This window comes from Castanea sativa, chromosome 1, assembly GCF_040712315.1.
Source record: "Castanea sativa cultivar Marrone di Chiusa Pesio chromosome 1, ASM4071231v1".
In the NCBI taxonomy this organism is placed as follows: Eukaryota; Viridiplantae; Streptophyta; class Magnoliopsida; order Fagales; family Fagaceae; genus Castanea; species Castanea sativa.
The window spans coordinates 57,600,039-57,623,286 of record NC_134013.1 but is presented as its reverse complement, the minus strand read 5'-3'; the positions used below and the strand labels follow the sequence as shown (position 1 = coordinate 57,623,286).

General features: G+C 35.2%; 1 protein-coding gene across 7 annotated transcripts in view; it reads right to left on the bottom strand.

Annotated features, from left to right (window-relative positions):
• Nucleotides 1-23,248, bottom strand: part of LOC142610699 (ras-related protein Rab5) — a 42,399-nt gene that overhangs the window by 2,043 nt on the left and 17,108 nt on the right. Inside the window, exons 6-8 of one of the 7 annotated variants that reach the window (XM_075782621.1) lie at nucleotides 23,024-23,117; nucleotides 20,635-20,749; nucleotides 10,577-10,893 (exon numbers count right to left, since the gene is read on the bottom strand). In XM_075782621.1, the coding sequence (XP_075638736.1) occupies nucleotides 20,649-20,749; nucleotides 23,024-23,117 (195 nt within the window). In that variant the 3' untranslated portion in view covers nucleotides 10,577-10,893; nucleotides 20,635-20,648. Of the gene's footprint in view, nucleotides 1-10,576; nucleotides 10,894-10,967; nucleotides 11,808-20,329; nucleotides 20,750-23,023; nucleotides 23,118-23,248 lie in introns of those variants that run through there. The other 6 variants (XM_075782629.1, XM_075782614.1, XM_075782637.1 and 3 more) reach the window with 6 other exon arrangements.

The following is a 23,248-nucleotide window of genomic DNA, read 5'->3' as shown; positions in this document are numbered from 1 at the left end:
TATAACTTTACTCACTATTTTTTTTATTGTACGTGAATTTTGACACATCCACAAATAGATACATTTTCTTCTTATATCCTCTATATTTACAAAATTTCAAGAAGATGAAAGATTAATAGCTATGTTATCAATCAAATCTTTAAATTTTGAGTTTTTGTAGTCTAAAATTGTACATAAAAAATAAATTTATGGATAAAAAGTAAATAACATACGATTAATATGAAATTTGACATGCATTTTAAGAACATAAAGATTAAAGAACATGCAATTCAAAAATTAGATTTTCAAAATTGACCATGTTAATTCATTTAATGAGAGTTGTAGCCTTAGGGTATGATTAAGTTTGTAGCCAAATTTTGTTCTTAAACTTTAGTTCCCTTAACAATATATTAGCTCCTTACAAAGAAAAAGAAAAATCCCAAGAAATTTTTTATCTAAGTAATATTTTGATAGAGATGTAACTTGCAACATTGGTAATGAGACTATCATGCAAAAATTTCAAAATAAGAAGCTTTGTAAAAGGAAATTGTAAGATTTTATGCATTTGTGCAAGTGTGTGTGTTTTTTTTGGGTCAATATATAAAGTTCTCTTTTAATTAAATTTTGTATAATTTAAATTTCTTAATAACCACCCTAAAAAATATTCCTGGAGCTACCACTAGGCTTAAGTTACCTAGGCGTTCAACCACCACCGGCAACGGTAACGACGTACCATTACACTACCTAATTGGACCCACAACCAAATTTTATTAGCTTTCCTAGAGAAGAACAAATGTAAGTCATTGTCTTACCTTTGTCTTTGGACTCAAAAAGGTTTAATAATTTGAACAAATTTATACGAAAGCTAATAAAAAAGGTATTACTAGTTTCAAAATTAGCTTGTAACCCATGCATATACATGGATACATATAAAAATATACAAAAAGATTTAAAGTATAATTCATATATATATATATATATATATATATATATATATATATATATATATATATATATATATATGTAGGGACACAATTTTCAGACCAAGCCCAAAAATGTAAGGGATCTTGGCCCAGTGAACCCAGTACAATAAATTTGTAGAGAGTGGGTCAAAGAGCTAGGTTTTAGTGCTTGAATCCGGTTTGTGCGAGAAAGTTGGTTCTCGGCACAGTCCGAGGAGCTCTGTTCTAGCATATATTGGATGACAATGGTTACAGGAGTTGTTGAGATTGTTACAGTGCTTTCTCTTCTCCTTTTTTCATCCCCATTTCTCTGGGATCTCTACCCTTATTTATATTACATCTCTCCTTTCATCCTTACCCTACACGTGGACCACATGTGGACAGTTGATGGTTGTCCCATCAGTTTCTTCTAAAAGTCTTCTGGGGTGGCTATAAGGCTGCCATAATACTGTTCAGAGGTCACTTCCTCATTAATGCGGTGGTAGCAGTTTTCCCTTAGATATTTTTGAGTCCTTATCCCTCTTGTACGTTCATGATGCTCGTTGCTATTATTAGAACTTCCTGAAAGGTCATCCTTAATCATTAGGATCTATACCAGATTTGCGTTTGGCTTTATCCGAGGAGATAGTACTCCTCGGACTCGAACCATTCATGCTTCTTGGCCAAAACCACATGCTCTTGGCCAAAACCACACGCTCTCGGCCAAATCCCAAAATCCATGACCCCACAATAGCCCCTCAAAACTTCGGTTTTCTCCTCGCATCCGAGGGGAAAAGTGGGGTTTTGAATTCTTAAGAGTTGATTCTGCTTTGATCTTTTGATTTACACTTGTGGGAGTGTCGTTTCAAGCGCCCCATATTTATACTGTGAATTACTCCTTTCAGAGCTACCAATCTGAGGATTTGGTTATAATTTTGGGCCTGTCTAGACACTTAGTGAGAAACAAATAGATGTTGTGGAATGATAATTCCCCAAAGTATGTGGTCCAAGGACCGAGGCATGACTGAGTTATAGTTTAAACACTTTGAAGAGAGATGTCATGAAGTGTTAACTTTCTCACATCATCTGATCCGAGGACCGAGGCATGACTGAGTTATAGTTTAAACACTTTGAAGAGAGATGGCATGAAGTGTCAGCTTTCTCACATCATCTGGTCCGAGGACCGAGGCATGACTGAGTTATAGTTTAAACACTTTGAAGAGAGATGGCATGAAGTGTTAACTTTCTCACATTATCTGGTCCGAGGACCGAGGCATGACTGAGTTATAGTTTAAACACTTTGAAGAGAGATAGCATGAAGTGTTAACTTTCTCACATCATCTGGTCCGAGGACCGATGTATGACTGAGTTATAATTTAAACACTTTGAAGAGAGATGCCCTTATGTGTTAATTTCCCCAAAGCAGGAGGTCTGAGGACCTGGCATAGCTAAGGTTCTATTTAACCACTTCAAAAGATACCAGTGTGTGTTAATTTCCCCAAAGCAGGAGGTCCGAGGACCCGGCATAGCTAAGGTTCTGTTTAACCACTTCAATAGATTTCAGTGTGTGTTAATTTCCTCAAAGCAAGATGTCCGAGGACTCGGCATAGCTAAGGTTCTGTTTAACCACTTCAAAAGATGCCAGTGTGTGTTAATTTCTCCAAAGCAGGAGGTCCGAGGACCCGGCATAGCTAAGGTTCTGTTTAACCACTTCAAAAGATTAGAAGATATCAATATATACCTTCAAGAACTAGCCCAGCCACAAAGCCCCTTTAAATTGCTCATATGTTGCTGCCACTTCCTCTAATGGAGGTTTAGCGAACTCGGCCACCAAATTCGCGAGGACCTGGCCCCTGACAGAGGTACAAGACATGTACTTGATGTCAAAAGCCCCCAGAACTATGCCCCATTCAGCAATCCTCCCCGTATAATCCGCACTTTGTAGTATAGACCTGAGCGGAAGCTAAGTTAGGACAACAACTGTGTGCCTCATGTAGTGACTTGCTCACATAGCAAACTGGCCACTATAATGGCTTTCCCCAGGGACTCTTACTGATGGGGGCCTAATTGTATCATCTTTAACCGTTGCACTCACTATCACACAAGCTCTTCCCACAGACGGCGCCAATTGTAGGGACACAATTTTCAGACCAAGCCCAAAAATGTAAGAGATCTTGGCCCAGTGAACCCAGTACAATAAATTTGTAGAGAGTGGGTCAAAGAGCTAGGCTTTAGTGCTTGGATAACAGTTAATATGGTTTTAGATGATGAGCCAACAAGAATTGAACTCGGTTTGTGCGAGAAAGTTGGTTCTCGGCACAGTTCAAGGAGCTCTGTTCTAGCATATATTGGATGACAATGGTTACAGGAGTTGTTGAGATTGCTATAGTGCTTTCTCTTCTCCTTTTTTCATCCCCCTTTCTCTGGAATTTCTACCTTTATTTATATTACACCTCTCCCTTCATCCTTACCCTACACGTGGACCACATGTGGACAGTTGATGGTTGTCCCATCAGCCCCTCTAAAAGTCTTTTGGGGTGGCTGTAAGGCTACCATAATACCGTTCAGAGGTCACTTCCTCATTAATGCGGTGGTAGTAGTTTTCCCTTAGATATTTTTGAGTCTTTATCCCTCTTGTACGTTCATGATGCTCGTTGCTATCATTAGAACTTCCTGGAAGGTCATCCTTGATCATTAGGATCTATACCAAATTTGCGTTTGGCTTTATCCGAGGAGATAGTACTCCTCGGACTCGGACCACCCATGCTTCTAGGCCAAAACCACATGCTTTTCGGTCAAAACCACATGCTCTTGGCCAAAACCACACGCTCTCGGCCAAATCCCAAAATCCATGACCCCACAATAAATATATATATATATATATATATAATATAGTCATTCTTATATTTTGTTAACTCTTTAAAAAGTCTTGTAAGAATATTATTAAGTATAAAATGTAAACTTTCCACGTAGACTAGGCTCATCACACATGCTTTGCATGTACAATGAGGGTTTTTTTTTTTTTTGCCTAGTGTCATACTTTTCCTTTTAAAAAAAAAAAAAATTGATAAGTTTGTTTTGAAGACATGGATTAGTAGGAGAGTATCCTATTTTGTATGCATTTTAAGTAGAGTTGGAGATATATTTTTACCGGGTTGTCCTCAAGTATTTTCTTGCTAAACGAAAGGTTTAGAGATATTTCTGAATCACATAAAAATCTTGTCTAAAGAAAAAAAAAATGCTCTTATAGATAGTACTAGCCTCTAAGCACACGCTCACAAAATAGGTTAACAATTTGCATCTATTATAATTTAGAAATATATATATATTTATTTTTCAAACAAATAAAAAAGATAAACTTTAGAGATAAGTAGTAACTGTAATTTCTTTTTTGAATGTAAAGGGAAAAAAAACCCTAAATTTTAGAGTTTCCTTTTTTAATTCAAAATAAAATTTGTTATTTGACATTTATGGCCATATTTCTAAATGAAGTTACCAAACATTAATAAAGGTATTTTGAAACCACAAAAGAAAAAAAAAAATCCAGTTGAAAGAGGAGAATCCTCTTATATATATATCTTGTGTGTATATATATATAATACATTTTATTCCCTCTAACTTCAAAATTAATGTCATTTTGGTCATTTGAATTTCAAATTTGCAATTAACTCCTAAACTCTCAATGTTGCCGATTTCACCTTCTGTCAAGTTCCGAGTTCCGTTAACTACTAAAATAATAAAATTTAACAAATTTATATGCAAAATAATAATAATTTTAAAAATGCTAAAGGTGGTATAAATTTTACAACATAAAGTATATAAAATGATGTGAAAATAAATGTGATTAGTGAATTTTAACCATCAAATAATGGATGTTTAAATTAAAACCAATAACAACTAACTACCTATGATTTGTTGTAAAAATATTGTGATAATGTTGTGGATATAATACTTCTCTTTTATAAGAGGAGGAGACTTTTTACAAAGGGCAAAAATTGTGTCTAATGCTCTACAGTTCTAGTACATTGGACATGTTAAGATAATGACACATACCCACTTTTAACCATACGTCACCATCACAACAAGTTTAGTGTAGTGAAGGCAACATACCTAAGATAAGTCCTTTTATATAGGGTAAAACTTTTAAAAAGGGCAAGGACTAGGCCTTGAGCTGCCAGTAATAACCACAAACCATTATGATGCCCCTAAGTAAATTGCCCCACAACGAGAAATTATACATTTCTCATGGTGGATTACGTTACTTGTCTACCATTTCACTAAAAGTCTACCACTTGTTTGAAATTGCTGAGTCAATAATCAGTTTCTATTTTTAAAAAATTTTGACTTAGCAATTTTAAATAAGTGGGAGTCTTTTAGTGGAATGTTGGACCACGCCAATTGTCCACCATGAGGATCTTATAATTTCTCACCCACAACTGAATTTCCTTAACTTTCCTAGAAAAGAGCTATAAGTGTTAGTACTTAAGTTTTTACAAAGGACAATGTTTGATTGTAAACTAGTTTGTAGCTATTGATTACAAACTAGTTTGTAATTAATGACAACTCTACTCAATGTTTTTTTTTTTAATTAGATGTAAATTTTGAAAAATCCACCATTGAATACATATTCTTTGCATATCCTTTATACTTGCAAAATTTCTAGAAGATTAAATATCAAAGCTATATCATCAACCAAATGTTTAAATTTTAAGTTTTTTTAGTCTAATGTTAATTCAAAAGTTAATAGCATTAGATAAAATTTTGAAATTTGAGAGTCCAAAATTATAACAATTCTAAAGTTCAAGTGATTAACTATCAATTTGGATTTAAATTTTTTATTTTTATAAAACAATAGTTGGGGGTTGGAGGATTTTAATTTCGAACTTAAATGTCTCATTTAGAAATACTAACTATAAATTTGGAATTTGAAAGACTAAAATTACTCATAGTAGTTCAAATTTTCAAATAATTAATTGAACATTTTAAAACTTAAAAGTAATAAATTAAAATTAACAACATAAAAATTATAAGTATTAAAATCTATTTATAATAAAAATATTGAAATATTAAAGTTAAAACGGCAATTTTATTGGTTGGAAAACAAAGCAATAATGTTGTCAACAAGAATAGTAGATCACAATTGACATGAGAGGCCATAAGTTCTGGACAATACTACAGGCTACAGCCAAACCTTTTTTTTTATGAACAAGATATTTTATTCACAAAACAAAGACAGAATTACAAAGAGGAAACAAAAGCCTCATCCCTAATGACATGCTCAAAACATGGAGGGCCAAAACCAATATCAAAAGACCCAAAAACATGGTTCAAAAAGGATCGCTAAGCTAAAGAGTGAGCTGTTTTATTTGCCCCCCTGGGACACCTTAAGCTGAAAAGCGAAGCTGCCCATTCTTGCCAAGGCCATAGATCGAGTTTGATATCAGATTCACTCTATGGCCTACACCACCCTTCTAAGTTCTGAACAGAGTTTGATAAATGATAACCTCCGCAACCAATAAGGGACCCAACATTGACAAATGAAACTCAGAAGAACTCAGCTCATGCGTGCTGCACATTTTTTGGTTTGAAAGATACATGACGTTTACTTCATAATAATTATTATTGGTATAAATCTCTTATTCGACTAAGCGATATGCCATAACGACACTCTTTCGACTAATAAAGATCTCCATTTACTAGCATTATTTTTATTGAAGTTGGGGTTGGCCATCCATTTTTATCATATAATGGGAATGGCTGGTATTCTCTCTAATAATGGCTTACTCTCCAAATCTAAAAGTTGCATGATGCGTTTTTTTTGGCTTTATGTTTTTTTAGTGCACACCCGTATACACGTTGGGTGACAAGAGAGAGATTCAAGAGTTCAATAATTATGCGAGGGTGGAGGACAAGTTATGTTGTGTCCCTTTTTGGACCAGTCACATTATCTTGTCAGGAAATAGAAAATATCTGTTTAGTTACTGTAGATGACCAAAGGTCTCAAAAAATACATACCGTGACAAATTATGTTGGATGAAGATGATTCTAACTTCGGTACAAGAATAAGTTTGATACGTAATAATTTTCACACATTTTTTTATATATATAATTTATGGTGATTGATACATTATAATAGTGATATCAACCAAGCACCTAAATAGTAAATACGGTGGCATAACGGAGCAATGCAAGGACTACAAAAACTCGCACAAAAAGAACGGGTTATGTCATGTCCTTTTCGGGTCAATCATGTTATCATGTTAGAACTTAGAAGGCAAATACTTATACGTATTGTAGATGACCAAAGGTCTCAAAAATACAAATTGTGTTGGGTAAGATGATTCTGACTTTGGCACAAGAATAGTTTGAAACGTAATAATTTTCAAATTTTTTTTTATATAATTTATGTTGATTGATACATTATAGAATACTGATATCAATCGAGCATTTAACATGGTGTCGTGATTGAGCAATGGTGATCGATACATTATGATACTGATATCAACCTAGCACCTAAATGTGAAAGTTTTTGGGGTCCTAACATCTTTCGGACATAATTTGTCTATTATTTTCTTTACCGAATAATTATGGAGCGGGCCTGGGATTTGATCAATTACTTGAATGCGACACATGCTTGTGAAGAAGATCCTTTTTTCTTTAAAATAAAAGAGAAGAAAGAAGAAAGGAATACCTGCCTAAAAAGCATGGCTTTTAATTTGAGTGAATGATAGTGATGATGATATAATTGAATTTTTATGATTTTATTAAGCAAAAAGATTTTTTTGGGGTCCTACATTCCAAAGAAAAAATATCTTCACTCGTTGGCTTCCACCTTCCCATTAACAATATTCGCATTGTACCAATAATTTTATAATATTGAATGATATTTCTTCTCTTTGCAAAACATATTGAAATTTTTCAATAACGCATATAAAATAACAAAGTCCAAATTAATATAAAGCGCCACGTTATAGAGATTATTTCATGTCGACTCACTTGTGATAGATAATTTGGGTGAATTAAGTGAAACAATGAACTCTAATTCAAATGTTGCTTTTCTCCTCTTAGGAATAAGATAGTGCGGGAGATTATGAGTTCAAAACCTAACTATGTGTATAGTTTTATTTTAAAAAATAAAAAAATAAAAAAATAAAAAACTTAGATGACCTCAATGAAACGAATTTAAATATTATGTTTTGTCAATTAAACAATAGTGACAAATACCTTAATGTTAAACTCATTTTACATACATATCACATCTTTAGATTTTATGTCCATTTAATCTTTGTTTCACATCATGTATCTCTTGCGTAGTCACATACTACTATCTACTAAGTAGTCATATGTTGAGATAAATATTAGGTAGTAATGATAAAAATAATTGGTAGGTAGAGAAGCCCTCAAAAAGCCCTCAACCACCAGCAAGTGTGGTGCAGCGGCAAGAAGCCCTCAAATAGACCCATCACTTCAAATCAAGTGCTAAGAGGTCGTGGGTTTTAGTACTAATACTGACCATATTTTCTAATATACTGAAATTGTGGTAATGAGATCAAAAAGTGACATGCCATGTTGTGTACTGGTGGTACTCATGGACTTTACCAAAAAGTCCAAGAAGTAATGTACCATGGGGTGATGATTACACTGATTACACATGCAAGCACCCTTTTATTGTTTCTAGAAAAAAAAGAGTCAAACCTTCAAAATGAATTAAAGTATGCCTTAATACATATATTAGAATCTTGCCAAGATCCTTGTAGTTTAATTGTTATCTCCAGATAATTTTGATTGAGACATCCAATGTTTAAATTTTCCATTGTAATTATTGAATTTATGAAAAAAAACAAACAATACAAAACGTATATTAGAACCTCACATGAAGATCCCCAATAAAGAATGGAGGGCACAGATAGTTTAGTTTTATTAACACCAAAGCACCGCCAGAAATGACACTATTATTTGGAAAATGTAGCAACATATAAATTGGAATTTCATTTGTTTAAGATGCAAAATTCTTTAATTATTAATGGATTTTTCTTTAATTCTTTAGTTTTACTAGCAACATTCTCTCTCTCTCTCTCTCGAGAGAGAGAGAGAGAGAGAGAGAAAGAATCTCTCCTTTGCTTCATTGTGAGCTCTACTCCAAAGTGAACATCTCTTTGCCCAGTCAAAGAGCTTTCTCTACTTGTGATTTTCTCCAGCCTTTGTGTCGGTTTTTGCCATTTCCTGCAAGGGACTTGAACCAACCTTGCAGTGTCTCTTTTGTTGTTGGCAGTCCATATCTATGATCCTTCGGTCCAGCCTTAAACTAGTTCAAATCTTAAGCTTCTTAGCACCAAAATGTTTGGATCTCAAGGTTGGAGTTCTAGTACTGGATGGGTTCCTCCTCAAGACCATCGAACATCGATGTTTCATAACGAGGTGGGCTTTCTCTTCTGGGTCTAGTTTTTCCCAAGCAAAGCTAGCTTTGAGGTTGATTATTGGAAAGCTTTGATTTTTTGTTTCTCAATTTGTATTGATGCTTCTCCTATGTTTGATGTGGTTTTGATATTTTGGTGCCTGTAAATTTTCCTTGAGATTTTTGTTCTTTCCCAACATATACCATTGTTGTATTTTCTTTTACTTGTATTTTGATTTTAGCAACAAGATTTATAATGTTTATCTTTAAAAAAGGGGCATTTTCAAGACAATAATTAGGTCATTTAACTCAATCCTAACAATTAATTATTACATAAATATTTTTTTTTTTGCCACGTGAATAAGTTTTTAAAGAAATATTTTAGTAGCATTTTATATATATATATATCTAAGCAATTGAAGACGTCAAAATCTAACCTACTCATTTACAAATAACTAATAAGGAATTTAAGAACATATGATTGAGGTAATTTAGAAAATGTGGAAGATCTTCAGAGCATCAGTATCCACACATGTAAAACTCCTAAAATGCTAGTATATTCTAGCATCACACCACAAAAGGGAAGCATTATACAGCATGCTAATTGTAAAAAAATTTACAATTGAACTACTGTAGCAAGATGGTATAATTTTAAAATTATATTTTTTTTGGGTTTTGGGTTTTATTTGAGTATTGAGTTATATTATTTTATTGTATAGATATATTATTTTAATGTGTTGTATGGTAAAATAAAAGTTGGAATGTTAAGTGTATTGTAAAATGATATAGTATAATATATAAAGTAGCTTTTAAGATGATAAAATGAAATATTTTGTAAAAACCGAATGCTTACAAGATCAATTCCTCCCAAAACAATTTGGTCTTTCAGAGATACACCAAGGTTTCCCTAATAAATCAGTTGGCATCATTTCTCTCTTTCTGAGACTCCACAGCCCTTTGCACAACTCTGTTGGTTCATGAATTTGTGGTTCATAGACCTTAACATTGCAAAATGGACTCTTTTGAATTATTTTAAGGGTACGATCTCTGTCTCTTTCTTACAGATTTTTGTCTTGGATATTAAGATGAAGATGGGATCGATCCTGTCTTTTGTAAGCTGTTTTTTTTTTTTTTTAATTTTTTTTATTGAACATCATACTTGAAAAAAAAAGAAGAAGAAAAAGACAAATTAGTACCTTTCTTACTTAAGGGAAGAAAAAAGAAAGGAAGAAAGAAAGAAGTTAGGTAGCACTCTTCATCATTTTTCACATTCATGGGCCCTGAGTTCCATTATTTTTAATCAAAAGAACAATGGTGATACAAGGAAAAACTGCAACAAGTTAGCCTAGAAAAGAAACAATAGTATCGCTTTATGTGCACCACATCCATTTCAAAGTTAGATCGTGTCCATATACTTCCATCTCTAAAGATTAAAAAGAACAATCTTTAATTTCGGTATCTTAGGGTTAAAAGAGCAGAGTTGTGAGGTCTAAGGAACATTACAAGACTATTAATATCTTGAAGAAGAGAACGTATATGATATAAGAATTCGTTCACATCTGCAATGTTGTACTTGACCTGAAACATGATAACGCGAATCACAGGTGTTCACATGAAAGTGCAATAACAAGCCACAATCAAACAAAGCAATCCGAAATCTATCTCGTATTTTTCGCAACGATAAAACGTACTTTGGGATTTTTGGGGTACATTAAAAAAACATGTGTCCTAGTTTGTGTTTTGTTGCCATCGTGATAGTATTATTATTATTATTACTTTTAAGTCGTACTGTCTCTGCAGCGACAGGTAAATGCCAGCGAATCTCATTTTAGAAAATCAGTTTGAAAATGATAGCTTTTCAAGAAAACTTTCATAAAAAGAATCACAGTTTGTGGTTGTAAAAACTATATATCTAGTACAAGATCTAAACATTTCAACCTCAACATGAATAATACTAGCTTCCAGTTGGAGACTTTCGAGGGAAATAAAAAAAGAAAAGAAAAGAAAAGAAAAGATGCTTCTCAAAGTAAAATATACAAAGGAAAAATTAGGTAAAACAGTCCTGTGATCTTTATAGCTTTCTTGATGCCACCAGCTTTAACAGGTTAGAGTTATCTTTGATACCTTAGTTTTTTTTTTCCTCACTAAATGATTGCTACATTTTTTTTTTGACAACGTCATTACCTTTAAAGAAAGATTAATTTTGCTGGTAAAACTGGACTTTCTAAAGTAAATTATACAATTTGTTTTGGGACAAGATGACAATTAACCTCAAGCACTAACTTCAACTTCACACTGTTAACAGCAAAGTTAATTTTTTTCCAATTAACCTGTCCTTGGTCAAATGATTTTTTCCATGTGGTTCATTCATCTGACCATATACTAAGGCCACTTTCCACTCTTGGAATGTATTATACACATGAACAAGTATACAATAATGGCGTATTCTGACTAGGAGAGCTTTACGCTCCTGATTCCTCTTTAGTTGGATCCTTCGACAAGGAGTTCAAAAAAAAAAAATTGTTCTTTCAAGAAAATAAATAATATTAGCGCTAAAACATTATTTTCATTTCTAAACTTTAAAATAAATCATTTCTCATCTCTAAATAATTGAAATGTTTAACTCTACGTCCTCAAACTTAAAAAAATAACTTTTTCTCATCCCTAAACTATTAAAAAAAGCCCTCTACAAAATTTAGAAACGAAAAACATACTTTCTAAAATTTAGTAATGAAGAAAGAACTTGTAAATAATATTTTAACCTTATATTAATGTTCTTACTTCTTACTGTACTCTTAGCATTTTGATGTGTCGTCCACTTTACCCCTAGCTTCTTTTTGCACCTACAACGAAATTATAATTCTGCCCCTAAAAAGACATCAAGATTCCCATATTGTCCTTGCATTATCAGTGAAATCCTCATATCAGCCGATATTGGTTTTTCAGGGATTGCCATATTATCAAAGAGAAAGTCTATAATAATAATAAAAATTGTCAAATGTGACAAATTGTTAATGATAAATAAAAAAAATTGATATTATTGGTGAGCCAGGATGAGAACTAGTACAAGCTTGCCAACTCAACTCTTGTAAAAAGTGTTTTCAAATTCCGTGTGTATCTACCGCTCCATTTTATTTCATATGTTTCAGAAAATGTTTTCCCATTTTTAGGTGTTTGTTTGCATGTAAAATGTGATCAAAATTGTAAAATATCCCCTCACCCCATCTAGTGGCTAGGTCATCGGTCTGGTGGGCTAGGCAGCCAATGCTCGGAGCCACCACTTCGGCTATCGGTGTTGGCAGTGTGGTGGCCAGAGCCACTGCTTTGACAACCGATGTTGGCGGTCTAATCATCGGAGACACCATTCTAGCAACTAGTACCTTAGGTCCAATAACTGGAGTTTGGTGGGCTGGGCAGCCAATGTTGGTAATCCAGTGGCTAAAATCCCTCCCCCCGGCAACTAGATTCAGCATTCCAACAACCTGTACTGGCAGTTTGGTCACCAAAGACACTATTCTGCTAATCGGTGTCAGAGGTTCAATAATTGGAGACATCGTTTCAGCCATTGGGGCTGGCAATCCAGTGGTCGGAAACACCACTCCAGTAGAGGTCACTAGCAATCCAGTTGCCAGAGCCACAGTTCCAACTGCCAATTCTAGCGATCCAATCATCGAACGTTTGGCACCAATGGCTTCAATGGCTGAGCCACTGGTTGTAGCAGTTTGCTTGAAAAAATTTTCTTGTCATAACAAACATTTGAAAATATTTAACTTCAAAACAAATGGAGCATGCATTACTTATTGGCCAATACGGTGGATTAAACATTTTGGGTTTCGAAAAATCCAAATTGGCGAGCACACCCTCAATTCAGAGTTAAGAATTTGGTTGTTTGAAGCTTGTCATTGTTTAATGCTTCAAATTTCTTGCTCCATGGTTCAATTACTGATTGGTTTAGGCTTTGAATTTTTTTGTCCTTTACAATAGTTGGAGGAGAGAAAATTTGAATTCTAAATGTTTTTGTTGGAAATACTAAGAGATACCAATCAGTTAAGTTACAAGCCTATTAGCTTGAATGACGGCTTTACAAGTGATTGATTAGAGAAAAACTTAAAAATCTATGGTTCCCGAAAGCCTTCTCTATTGACCCATTTAGTGAATCTGCACAGAAGCATAGCGCCACCCTTGTTGGAGTATTCTATTGGAAACTAATCTCCTTTGGATAGCAGCTCCTCAGTGTGCATAACCAACGATGAGGTAGGATTGAAAGGCTTGGTAGGTGAGCTGAGGCATCCAATGTCAAAAAGTGATGATGATCTTACAAAATACTGCAAGGTAAAGAGAGGGATTCTTTGATGGGAGTCTATAGTGATAGGAGGGGTAGGCTCCACAAATGGAGATTGCTTTGGATTTATTTATTTATTTTGATGATAATTCAATAGGTACAATAATAATGGGGAGGTGGGATTCTCGTAATAAAGAAGAAAGGGACTCTTTGATGGGAGTCTTTCATAGTGATAGGAGGGGTAGGCTCCACAAATGTAGATTGCTTTGGATTTATTTATTTATTTTGATGATAATTCAATAGTTACAATAATGGGGACGTGGGATTCTCGTAATAAAGAACATGCTATGTCATTGAGTTACAAGGCTTTAGACTAGATTGTGTTTTGGGTTTGACAGTCCTAGTTTGGGATTCTATGAAGCTGAATCTGGGTGGGCAAAGCCTATATGAGTCAACAGCTTTGGTTAAAGGGGTTCCGAGTTCATGAATCTAGTAATTTTGGCAGACACTCAGTGGGTGATGGTATAGAAGCTTGGGTGACCTTAGATGATCCAAAGCTCCTCACATTTACTTCTTTGGTTAATGGTGAAAGAAGATACTAAAATTAACAGTAGGTGTGTTGAAATACATTTAAACACAGTTAATAAATATAAAAAATTTTAAAAATAGGTTCTCAAAAAAAAAAAAAAAAAAAAGAAGAAGAAATATTTCATTAAGAGTTAGTAACAAAACTTATTTATTATGATTATTACAAACCGCAATGGGAAGTGTCATTTCAACTGAATTTTGGGGGTGAGTATTGATTCTTAGAACCTCAAATAAGGTTCGTAGAATAATTTGTTGTTTTTTTTTATTGCTAAGTACAAACACACTTAATGGGTCTTGAACCCACGACCTCACCCTATATTCCATTATTATGGGAGGAAGTAACAATTGAGCTATAACTCATTAGAAATTACCCTTAAAATAACTAAAATGATATAAAATACCCCCTAAATAATTTTAAATGGCAAAATTACCCCCAAAAACCTCTAAATGATAGAAACATCCCTAATATCTATAATATACCTTCAAAACCTCCAAAATAACTGAAATACCCTCAAACTAACAAAATTACCTTGAAACCTCTAAACAAAAAAAATCTTCAAAACTCTTTAATACGAATAAAATGCCTCTAAAATCACTTAAATGACAAATACCCCAAAACCATCCAAATGGTGTGAAAATAGCTCCTAAAACCTTCAAAATGACCATGCTAAGCCTCGTATCATTGAGAATCCACTCCAAACATTTAAAAAAATTGCACAAAAACTTTCAAATGCCATTTTAGAGGTTTCAAGCGTTTGTAATTACAAATGTATGTGTAGGTTTAGTTGATATTTTTTGTTAACGGGTCTCCAGCTGATTTGTAGCTAATTTGGAATGGGTCTCCAGCCTCCCAATTGTAGCTGATTTGGAACTTGAAAACTATGTGAATGGTGGGTCTGGGAAATTTGTAGCTCAACATCATAAGGTTAACTCAGGGGTTCTACCTTTCAAAACCTTTTGTTGATACGGTGCGTGGGCATTAGCAGCCAAACCTGCTTAGCACCCTTGATAAAAGGAATTTGCTTTTAGAGAATAACAAGGGGAAGAAGCAGAACCTAGTTATTGAGCGGAGGATGTTGTGCAAAATGCCAGTGACCTTCTCTGGTCAGACGAACCTTGGAGGAGGCGATGTGGGTTCCCGGAGCATTAATGAGGAATTTGAATTTGGAGAGACAAATACGGTATGAAATTATAAGAGATCTCTGTTGAATTTCAACTCAAATCGGAATAAACGTGCTTATGGAAAAGAGCGTGAATCGATGAAAGCTGACTGGATAGGAGGAGGCTTGATAGTAGAGGTGAATGGGGAAGGAATAAGGCATGTTGTTTGGAAATCTAATAAAGGAGGTCTGAAGAATTCTATATGGGTAAATAGGAATCAAAGGGAGCACGTGGTGGGTCTTTCTAGTGGGTCACGAGCCTATCAAAATTCTGGGGTGATTAAAGGGGGTTTAAGGAGCTCCAAATGGGTTCCTAGGAGTCAGAGGGAGCTCTCACGGGCTCAAAATCAAGGTCGTTCTGTGTTGGGCTCAGACCAGGAGTTTAACTCTCAATTGGGCTTTCCAGAGCCCATTGGCCCATTTAGGATGGTAGTGGGTGCGAGCCCAGCCTTGGGTGACCAGAGACTTTTATACCACGATGCCCAAGCTTCAGAGAGGACCAACGAGCCTCACGAAGCTCTGGATACCAAGGCTACAACGTCGGATCACACAGATGCTGGTGGAGCTCTCGCCGAGGAGTCACCAGCGCCGTTAGAGGAGGCTGGCATAGTGCGAAAACATGTCTTGACGGCGGCGATGTGCTTAGTTGGTCAAACTGTGATGGTGTGTCACCCCGCGAAGCTGCTGCCGACAAGTCAGTGTCCTCCCGCTAGGTTTTGCGCCGATGACTCACCGGAATTACTGGAGAAGGTGGGTTGTCTTGCGGAGAACTCGGCAGAGGCGGAATGCCTTTTTTCTGTGGGGACTCGCACCGACGAGCTTCCGATCACAATGGGTAAGGCAGATTTAAAGGGTGACAGGGCATTAAAGCATACAGTTTTCTGGTATAGCTCTGACCGGAATAGTATTTTGGGCTCAAATAGGTTGTCAGGTGGGCTGATTTATGAAGATTTGAGGTTGGTGACTTGATTTTGTGCCGTGACTGGTTGGACCTTCTTTCCCCAATCTTTTTCTGGAGTTTTTGCGTGCTGGGTCAATGGGTTTGGGAGTTTTGGGTAAGAAGGCAAATTTCTCTTCTAGTATCATGCTTGTGGAGGATGCAGCTGATTTTTTTGTGGGCTCTGATGAAGCAGAATTGTCAGATTGTTTACCTTTACAGATTATTGCTCCAAGTGCGTCGACAACTTTGGTGGAGTTGGAGGAGGTCACTCAGGTTTTGAGTATTGAGGCTCAATTTGATGTCTCTGGGTGGGTGAAACGAAGAATTCCTAGTTTCAGTAAATTGGTTGGGTTATCAACGATCCGACATGAGAAGTTGTACATTGCTCTCTTACAAAGGCTCCAAATTGAGATGGAGGCAGCCAATGTGTTACACCGGAAAGTAACAGGCAGCCAAAAAGTGGCTAAGTCCAAACACAAGGGATGTAGAGAGCTGCAAAACTTGATCTCTACGGTAAATTATGATAGGAGAGAGGTTTGGTTTTGTGCTGGTGTCAGTAGGTGGGGTTTTTTTTGTGGTAATGAAGATAAAATGATTTCGTGGAATGTTAGAGGTGTAAATGACCATCCATTCTTTGCTCTGCCTTCTGGAATAATAATGGACCTTCTAGACCCGCCAACTTTAAACTCAGTCAGTAGTAGGAACAAGCCAAAAGAGTTGGAACTCCGTTGGAGGGTGTAAGCTAAATCACCTTCCTTGAACGTATAAAAAAACTTCGGACTGATCCCAACAACAATATGTTCTATACTCCTCATCAGCCATTGTGCCACAATCTTACCCATGAAGACCGACTTCATGAAGTACCTTCTCCACTCAAAAATCCTTAAAAGAAAAATACCATCCCCCTTCCTCTACCTCCAGTTGAAAAAATTTGGACTCAATAAAAAAACTGCGTACACCACCCATAATGGAGAAGAGATTCCAATAATATAGAAAACAAACAGTATTGAAAGAGATCAAAGAGTAAAAACCACAAATTTGTGACTAATCCGAGGTAGCCAGGCCTCAAATTTTGTGACTAATCCGAGGTTGAAACCATATTTTTTGTTGTATTTGTTGAATAGAATGGGCTTTGGTGTGAAGTGATGTAAGTGGATCCGTACTTGTATTTCCACAGTTCAATTCTCTATTTTGATTAACGGGTCTCCAGCTGATTTTTTTGGTAGTTCTAGGGGTTTAAGACAAGGGGATCCGCTTTCTCCTATGCTATTTCTAATATTAATGGAGGTGTTTAGTAGGATGTTGAGAAGAGTGGAGGGAGCTGGCTTGATTCGCGGTTTTAAGGTTAAGGGTAGAAGGAGGGGTGGTGGGGAATGTGTTTCACATCTATTGTTTGCAGATGATACTATCCTTTTTTGTGATGCAGATGTGGAGCAAATTCTTCATATTCGGTTGTTGTTACTTAGTTTTCAGGTAGTAATAGGTTTGAAGGTCAATGTGCACAAGAGTGAAATGGTTCCTATAGGAGAGGTTGATGATGTGCATGCCTTGGCGGAAATTTTGGGTTGTAGAGTTGGAACTTTGCCTATGTCTTATTTTGGCATGCCGTTGAGGGCTTTGTATAATCTCCCTTCAATTTGGAATCCTATTTTGGAAAAAATTGAGCGGAAATTAGCCGGGTGGAAGAGGTTGTATTTGTCTAAGGGGGGTCGATTGGTGTTACTCAAGACTACGTTATCTAGTCTTCCTACCTATTTTCTATCTCTTTTCACCATTCCTACTTATGTGGCTAATAAGATTGAAAAGTTGCAAAGGGACTTTCTATGGGGTGATAGCAAGATTCATCTAGTAGAATGGGATAAAGTTTGTGCGCCTATTGCTAACGGTGGTTTGGGGATAAGGAAAATTACTACTTTCAATAAGGCCTTATTGGGGAAATGGCTGTGGCGGTTTGGGAAGGAAGAGGGTCGGTTATGGAGGAGGGTGGTAGTGTCAAAATATGGGGAAGAATGGGGGGGATGGACCTCAAAGCTAGGTAGGGGAGTTTATGGGTGTGGTTTGTGGTGAGGTATTCGCATGGGATGGGAGATTTTTAGCAAGAATTGTCAGTTTGTCGTTGGGTTGAGGAATAGAGTGAGATTTTGGCAGGATGGGTGGTATGGGGATCATCCTCTTCAAGTTGTTTTCCCAAGGTTGCATGGTATTGACATTGATAAGAAGGCATCTATAGAAGCTTCTTTGTCAAGGCAGGGAACAAATGATAGAAGAATTTGGGATGTTCGTTTTATTTGAAAATTTAATGATTGGGAGATGAATGAAGGGCTACATTTTCTTCGTATTTTGGGAGCTAATACTCCTCCAATGGATGTTAGAGACCGGATGAGATGGAAGTTAAAGCCTAATGGGGAGTTTAACATCCGGTCGTATTATAACAAATTGCGGGATTCTTCCTCAATTGTCTTTCCTTGAAAAGGAATATGGAAAGTTAAGGCCCCTAGGCGAGTCTCTTTTTTTGTTTGGTGTGTGGCTTGGAATAAGATTCTTACAGGTGATAACTTGAGGAGATTAAGGGGATTGGATTTTGTAGACTGGTGCATTATGTGCCGGCATTGTGGAGAGACGGTAGATCACTTACTTCTTCATTGTGAGATGACTTATTAGTTGTGGAGCTTTGTCTTAAAAACTTTTGGTTTGTCTTGGGTTATGCCTAGATTGATCCCAGTTTTGCTTTTTGGCTGGTGGAATTGGTTGGGGAAGCATTCGTCTCAAATTTGGAACTTAGTTCCATTGTGCATCCTATGGTGTATTTGGAAGGAATGAAATCGGAGGACTTTTGACGATTTTGATAGTTCCGTTGTTCAAATGATTGCCTCTTTTAGTGGGAGTCTTTTTGATTAGTCTCGGGCTTGGGGACTCACGACTAGTGATTCTCTCCCCTCTTTTCTTAGCTCTCTTTCTCTCTTGTAATTATTCTGTTGTTTGGTTTTCTTTTTTGTTTTTTCAGTCTTTTTCTTGTATTTTCTGGGTTTGCTCTATGCTTTTCATGCAGAGTAGCATTTCGTATATAAAACATTCTTACTTATCAAAAAAAGATATTTTTTGTTAATTGTTTTATTTATTTTTATTTCTATTGCACCCATATTTAAAAAAATTTAATTGTGTTTTTTTTTAAAAAAAAGAAGTTGATTTTAGTTGTTTTGTATTAATATCTTAAAGTGGTGAAAAAAATTTGTTAAATTACCAATTGTCCTAAAAGCTTAAGTTATTAAAATATGGTAAATTTAATCAATTAACCACATACTTCTAGCACTCCTTCTCACGTGTAGGCCGAAACTACATTTTTTTAATAGATGAAGCCCAACACATGGGAATTTAAATGGGAGGTAGAATGGAAGAGACAAATATCGAACTCAAGATCTCATATTCTGATACAATGTTAAATTACTGATTGTCTTAAAAGTTTAAACTATTAAAATATGGTAAATTTAATCATTTAATCGTATATTTTTAACAAAAGTGTTTAGTTCATATCCATATAAAAAATATAGGAAAACTTAAGATTTTTCACAAGGCAAACACCTGAAAATGTTTCCTGAAAAAAAAGTTTTTACATTGATACAAACAGAGATAACCTTGACTCTAGAATATCATAATAAAACATAAAACAATACATAAAAACCTATCTAACTACCATGGACACTTACTGTTGGGTTTTACCTTAATCTTAAGCTTCCAAAAAGGATATTACTTCCCTAACCATACCATGGTTGCGCCATCATGTGAACTTTTTTTATAAAAGTAACAAATTCTATTAAAGAAGAGGAACTAAATTATGTAAACATAAGATACTCCTAAATAATTAGGATTCATAAGAGAGACAATCAATGAAATCTACAATAAATATATCTCAATAGAGCTTAAAACACAAGACCATTCAAACAATGATCTTATAAAAGGCGAATTCACCTAGACACCTAGACATCTGTGACTTCCACTGATGGGCACACACATCTAGGCAGTTTAGAAAGATTTACAAGAGACATGGGAATCCGAATTCAAAAGCATGCATTAAAATGGTAAAGTTTCTATTGGGATGACAACAAACAGTAGCGACACGTTTAATATAGCTAAAGTGTACATAAGAATGAAAGTGTACAGTTTCTAAATTAAGTATTCTATCCTTCCAATTGTATTATTTCAAATGCATTATTAGTTCCACACTTTTGGCTCGGTTCAAAACTACAGTGCCATTTTAAGTATATAGTTCCACACACTTTTGGCTCGGTTCAAAGCTATAGTGCCATTTTAAGTATATATTTAATTAAAGAACAGAAAGGAAAAGGACAGACCTATAAGAAATGCTTTATGAACAGCATGATGCAGCTTGGGATCCTTCTGCAGGTCTATCCACAAGGACCATCCCTGCTGGGTTCTGAGCAGGCTGAGCTCTAGGCAACCTTTTAGCTGCAACAGAAGAATTTCAGAAGGAAAAACCAAAAATAAAATAAAATGTTAATGACCGAAGAGGCCATCAAAGAGGCAAAAAACACAAGTATCGAGACCCGGTATACAGTCATAATAATTCAAGTGAAAGACAAGTTATGAGAATGAATTTTTTTTAAAATTTTATGAGAAGCATCAATAATAGGTAATATCAAATTTCTTGAAACCACAGGCAAATAGAAAAAATGGAAAAGGAAAAATAATTCCCTTTAACCTGGTTAAAAGACTAGTAATATAGAATTGAAGATTGTTCACAATGGTAACACAAAACGTGTAGACCAAACAGCAAGGTTCTAACTCAATGAACCAACAGACTGATGGACGCTGGGAGCCAATATGAATTTCTTTTAGGTAAATGTATGTGTAAGCTTAAGTTGTGATAAGTAGTTTTAGTTATTTGAAGTTATAAAGCTCTCCTCGTGGAAAAAGTATATTGGATCAAATGATACCATGTTATCCGTATCAGAATCCAATAAAAGAGAGACAATGCGTACAAAAATAACTACACACTAACAGATGTTCATTTGTTAGTGGGGTAGTTATTTTTGTAGACAAGTCTCTCATTTAGTTAAATTTCATACGGCTAACATGGTATCATTTGATACCAAATATTTTCTCATCCTTGTGATATATAATTATGTGTTTGATGAAAGAGGAGAAAAAAAAGCAGAAACAAATGCTAAGCATTTAATAAAAAAAAACTAAACATATACCAAAAATGAAAAATTAAAAGGACAAATAAAAAAACCCATCATTTAACACAATTGAAAAGGCATATGAGGCCAATTGCTGAAGCCCCAATTCCATATAGTTGTAAGACTAAATTGAACACAAAAAAAGGAAGAAAAGTAGATAGAATATTATACAGTTCAACGATAAGTTTATTCTTAAGGTAGATTGTACAATGGCTGGTGATGGCTGCATCTGCTATTAATAACGAACTCCATATGTTCAACGAATGGAATTACAAAGATTTTGATTCATAATCCAAACCAGTCCTAAAAGATATGCATCACATCACTCTAAAACATATTTTATCACTCTTAAAACACAATATAATCCCCAATGATATATATCCACCCAACATGATTCACTTTTCACCTATAAAAGAGTCATTACCTAGTGCCATCCTAGCTGATTGTGGTCCTAGGTGGGTGGTTTAAATGCAATCCTATAATTTTGAATAAAGTGACTGCTCAAAGGACTCAAACCCACACACTTCCACTTGGCAGCTTGAGAATTTACCAACACGGCTCCTTCCTTCCCTCACTATCCTCTATCAAATTAAGCTCATACAAAGCCTAATGTGATATTCCAACTAAAGATTAGTCTGAAACCAACAAAATCGTAAGACTTATTATTTTTATTAATGTGTTGGGCATGGAGTAAGTTGACCATACAGTTCGTTTCTTCAAGTTTCTTCTTTCTGTTGCTTAAAACTTGCATAACTAAGTCACCATTTAGCATTACACAACAGACCTAGGTACAGAACTAACCAAGCTGAAACACATAATCTCTTAAAAAAAACTAAGACGAATGACTTGATGCCAGCAAAAGAATAGAAATCTCTCAACCAGCTCTCATTTACGTCTAGATTCTTTGCCAAAGATGTAAGCAAGGTAGTTGGGAACTTTCCTGAAGGGCTACAGTAGACCAAATCATATGCATGCACCAGTAACTTTTTTGTTATTGGTAAATTGCACATGCAACTAGTGGATCTTGAATCTGTGACCTCACCCTTTATCCCGTTATTAAAAGAGGAAGAAGTATCAGTTGAGCTATAGCTCATTTTTTATTTGTAAGTTACAAAAACACCCAATGGGTCTTAAATCACCTCACCCTCCCTCTAGAACTTATAAGAGGAGGAGGTGCCAGCTGAACTAGCTCTCATTGGCAATTGAGCTATAAATCATCGGTGTAAGGATACAAAATAAAAAGAAGAAAGAAAAAACAAAAACAAAAGAAGCAACACACACACACACACACACATGTATATAGTCATTTTATTTTCAAAAAAGAATACAACAATAATATCACAATTCATTTTCTGCTTTTTCTAATACTCTACTGATATCAGAGATTCATTATGTAGCAGCAAAGGCTACTCTCATCGTGTGAAAATTGACATTAGATTAAAAAATCATAATAAAATAAAATAAAGAGAACAAAATTTAATGAATAAAAATCATGCTAAGATATAATGCCCATATGGAAATAATTAAATTACAATCGCACCTATTTCATAAAATATATCATTGACATTGACAGATGTTTTGGCAGAGGTCTCAATGAAAAAGAGTCCATTTTCACCAGCATATGCACGTGCCTCCTGCAACATCAATCAATTAAAGCACACTAATTTTTTGCTGTATGGTCAAAGCACAATAAACAACACATAATTTGAAGAGACAACTGAGTGCAACAAAACAAATAGATAAAGTAACATATTGAAATGCATAG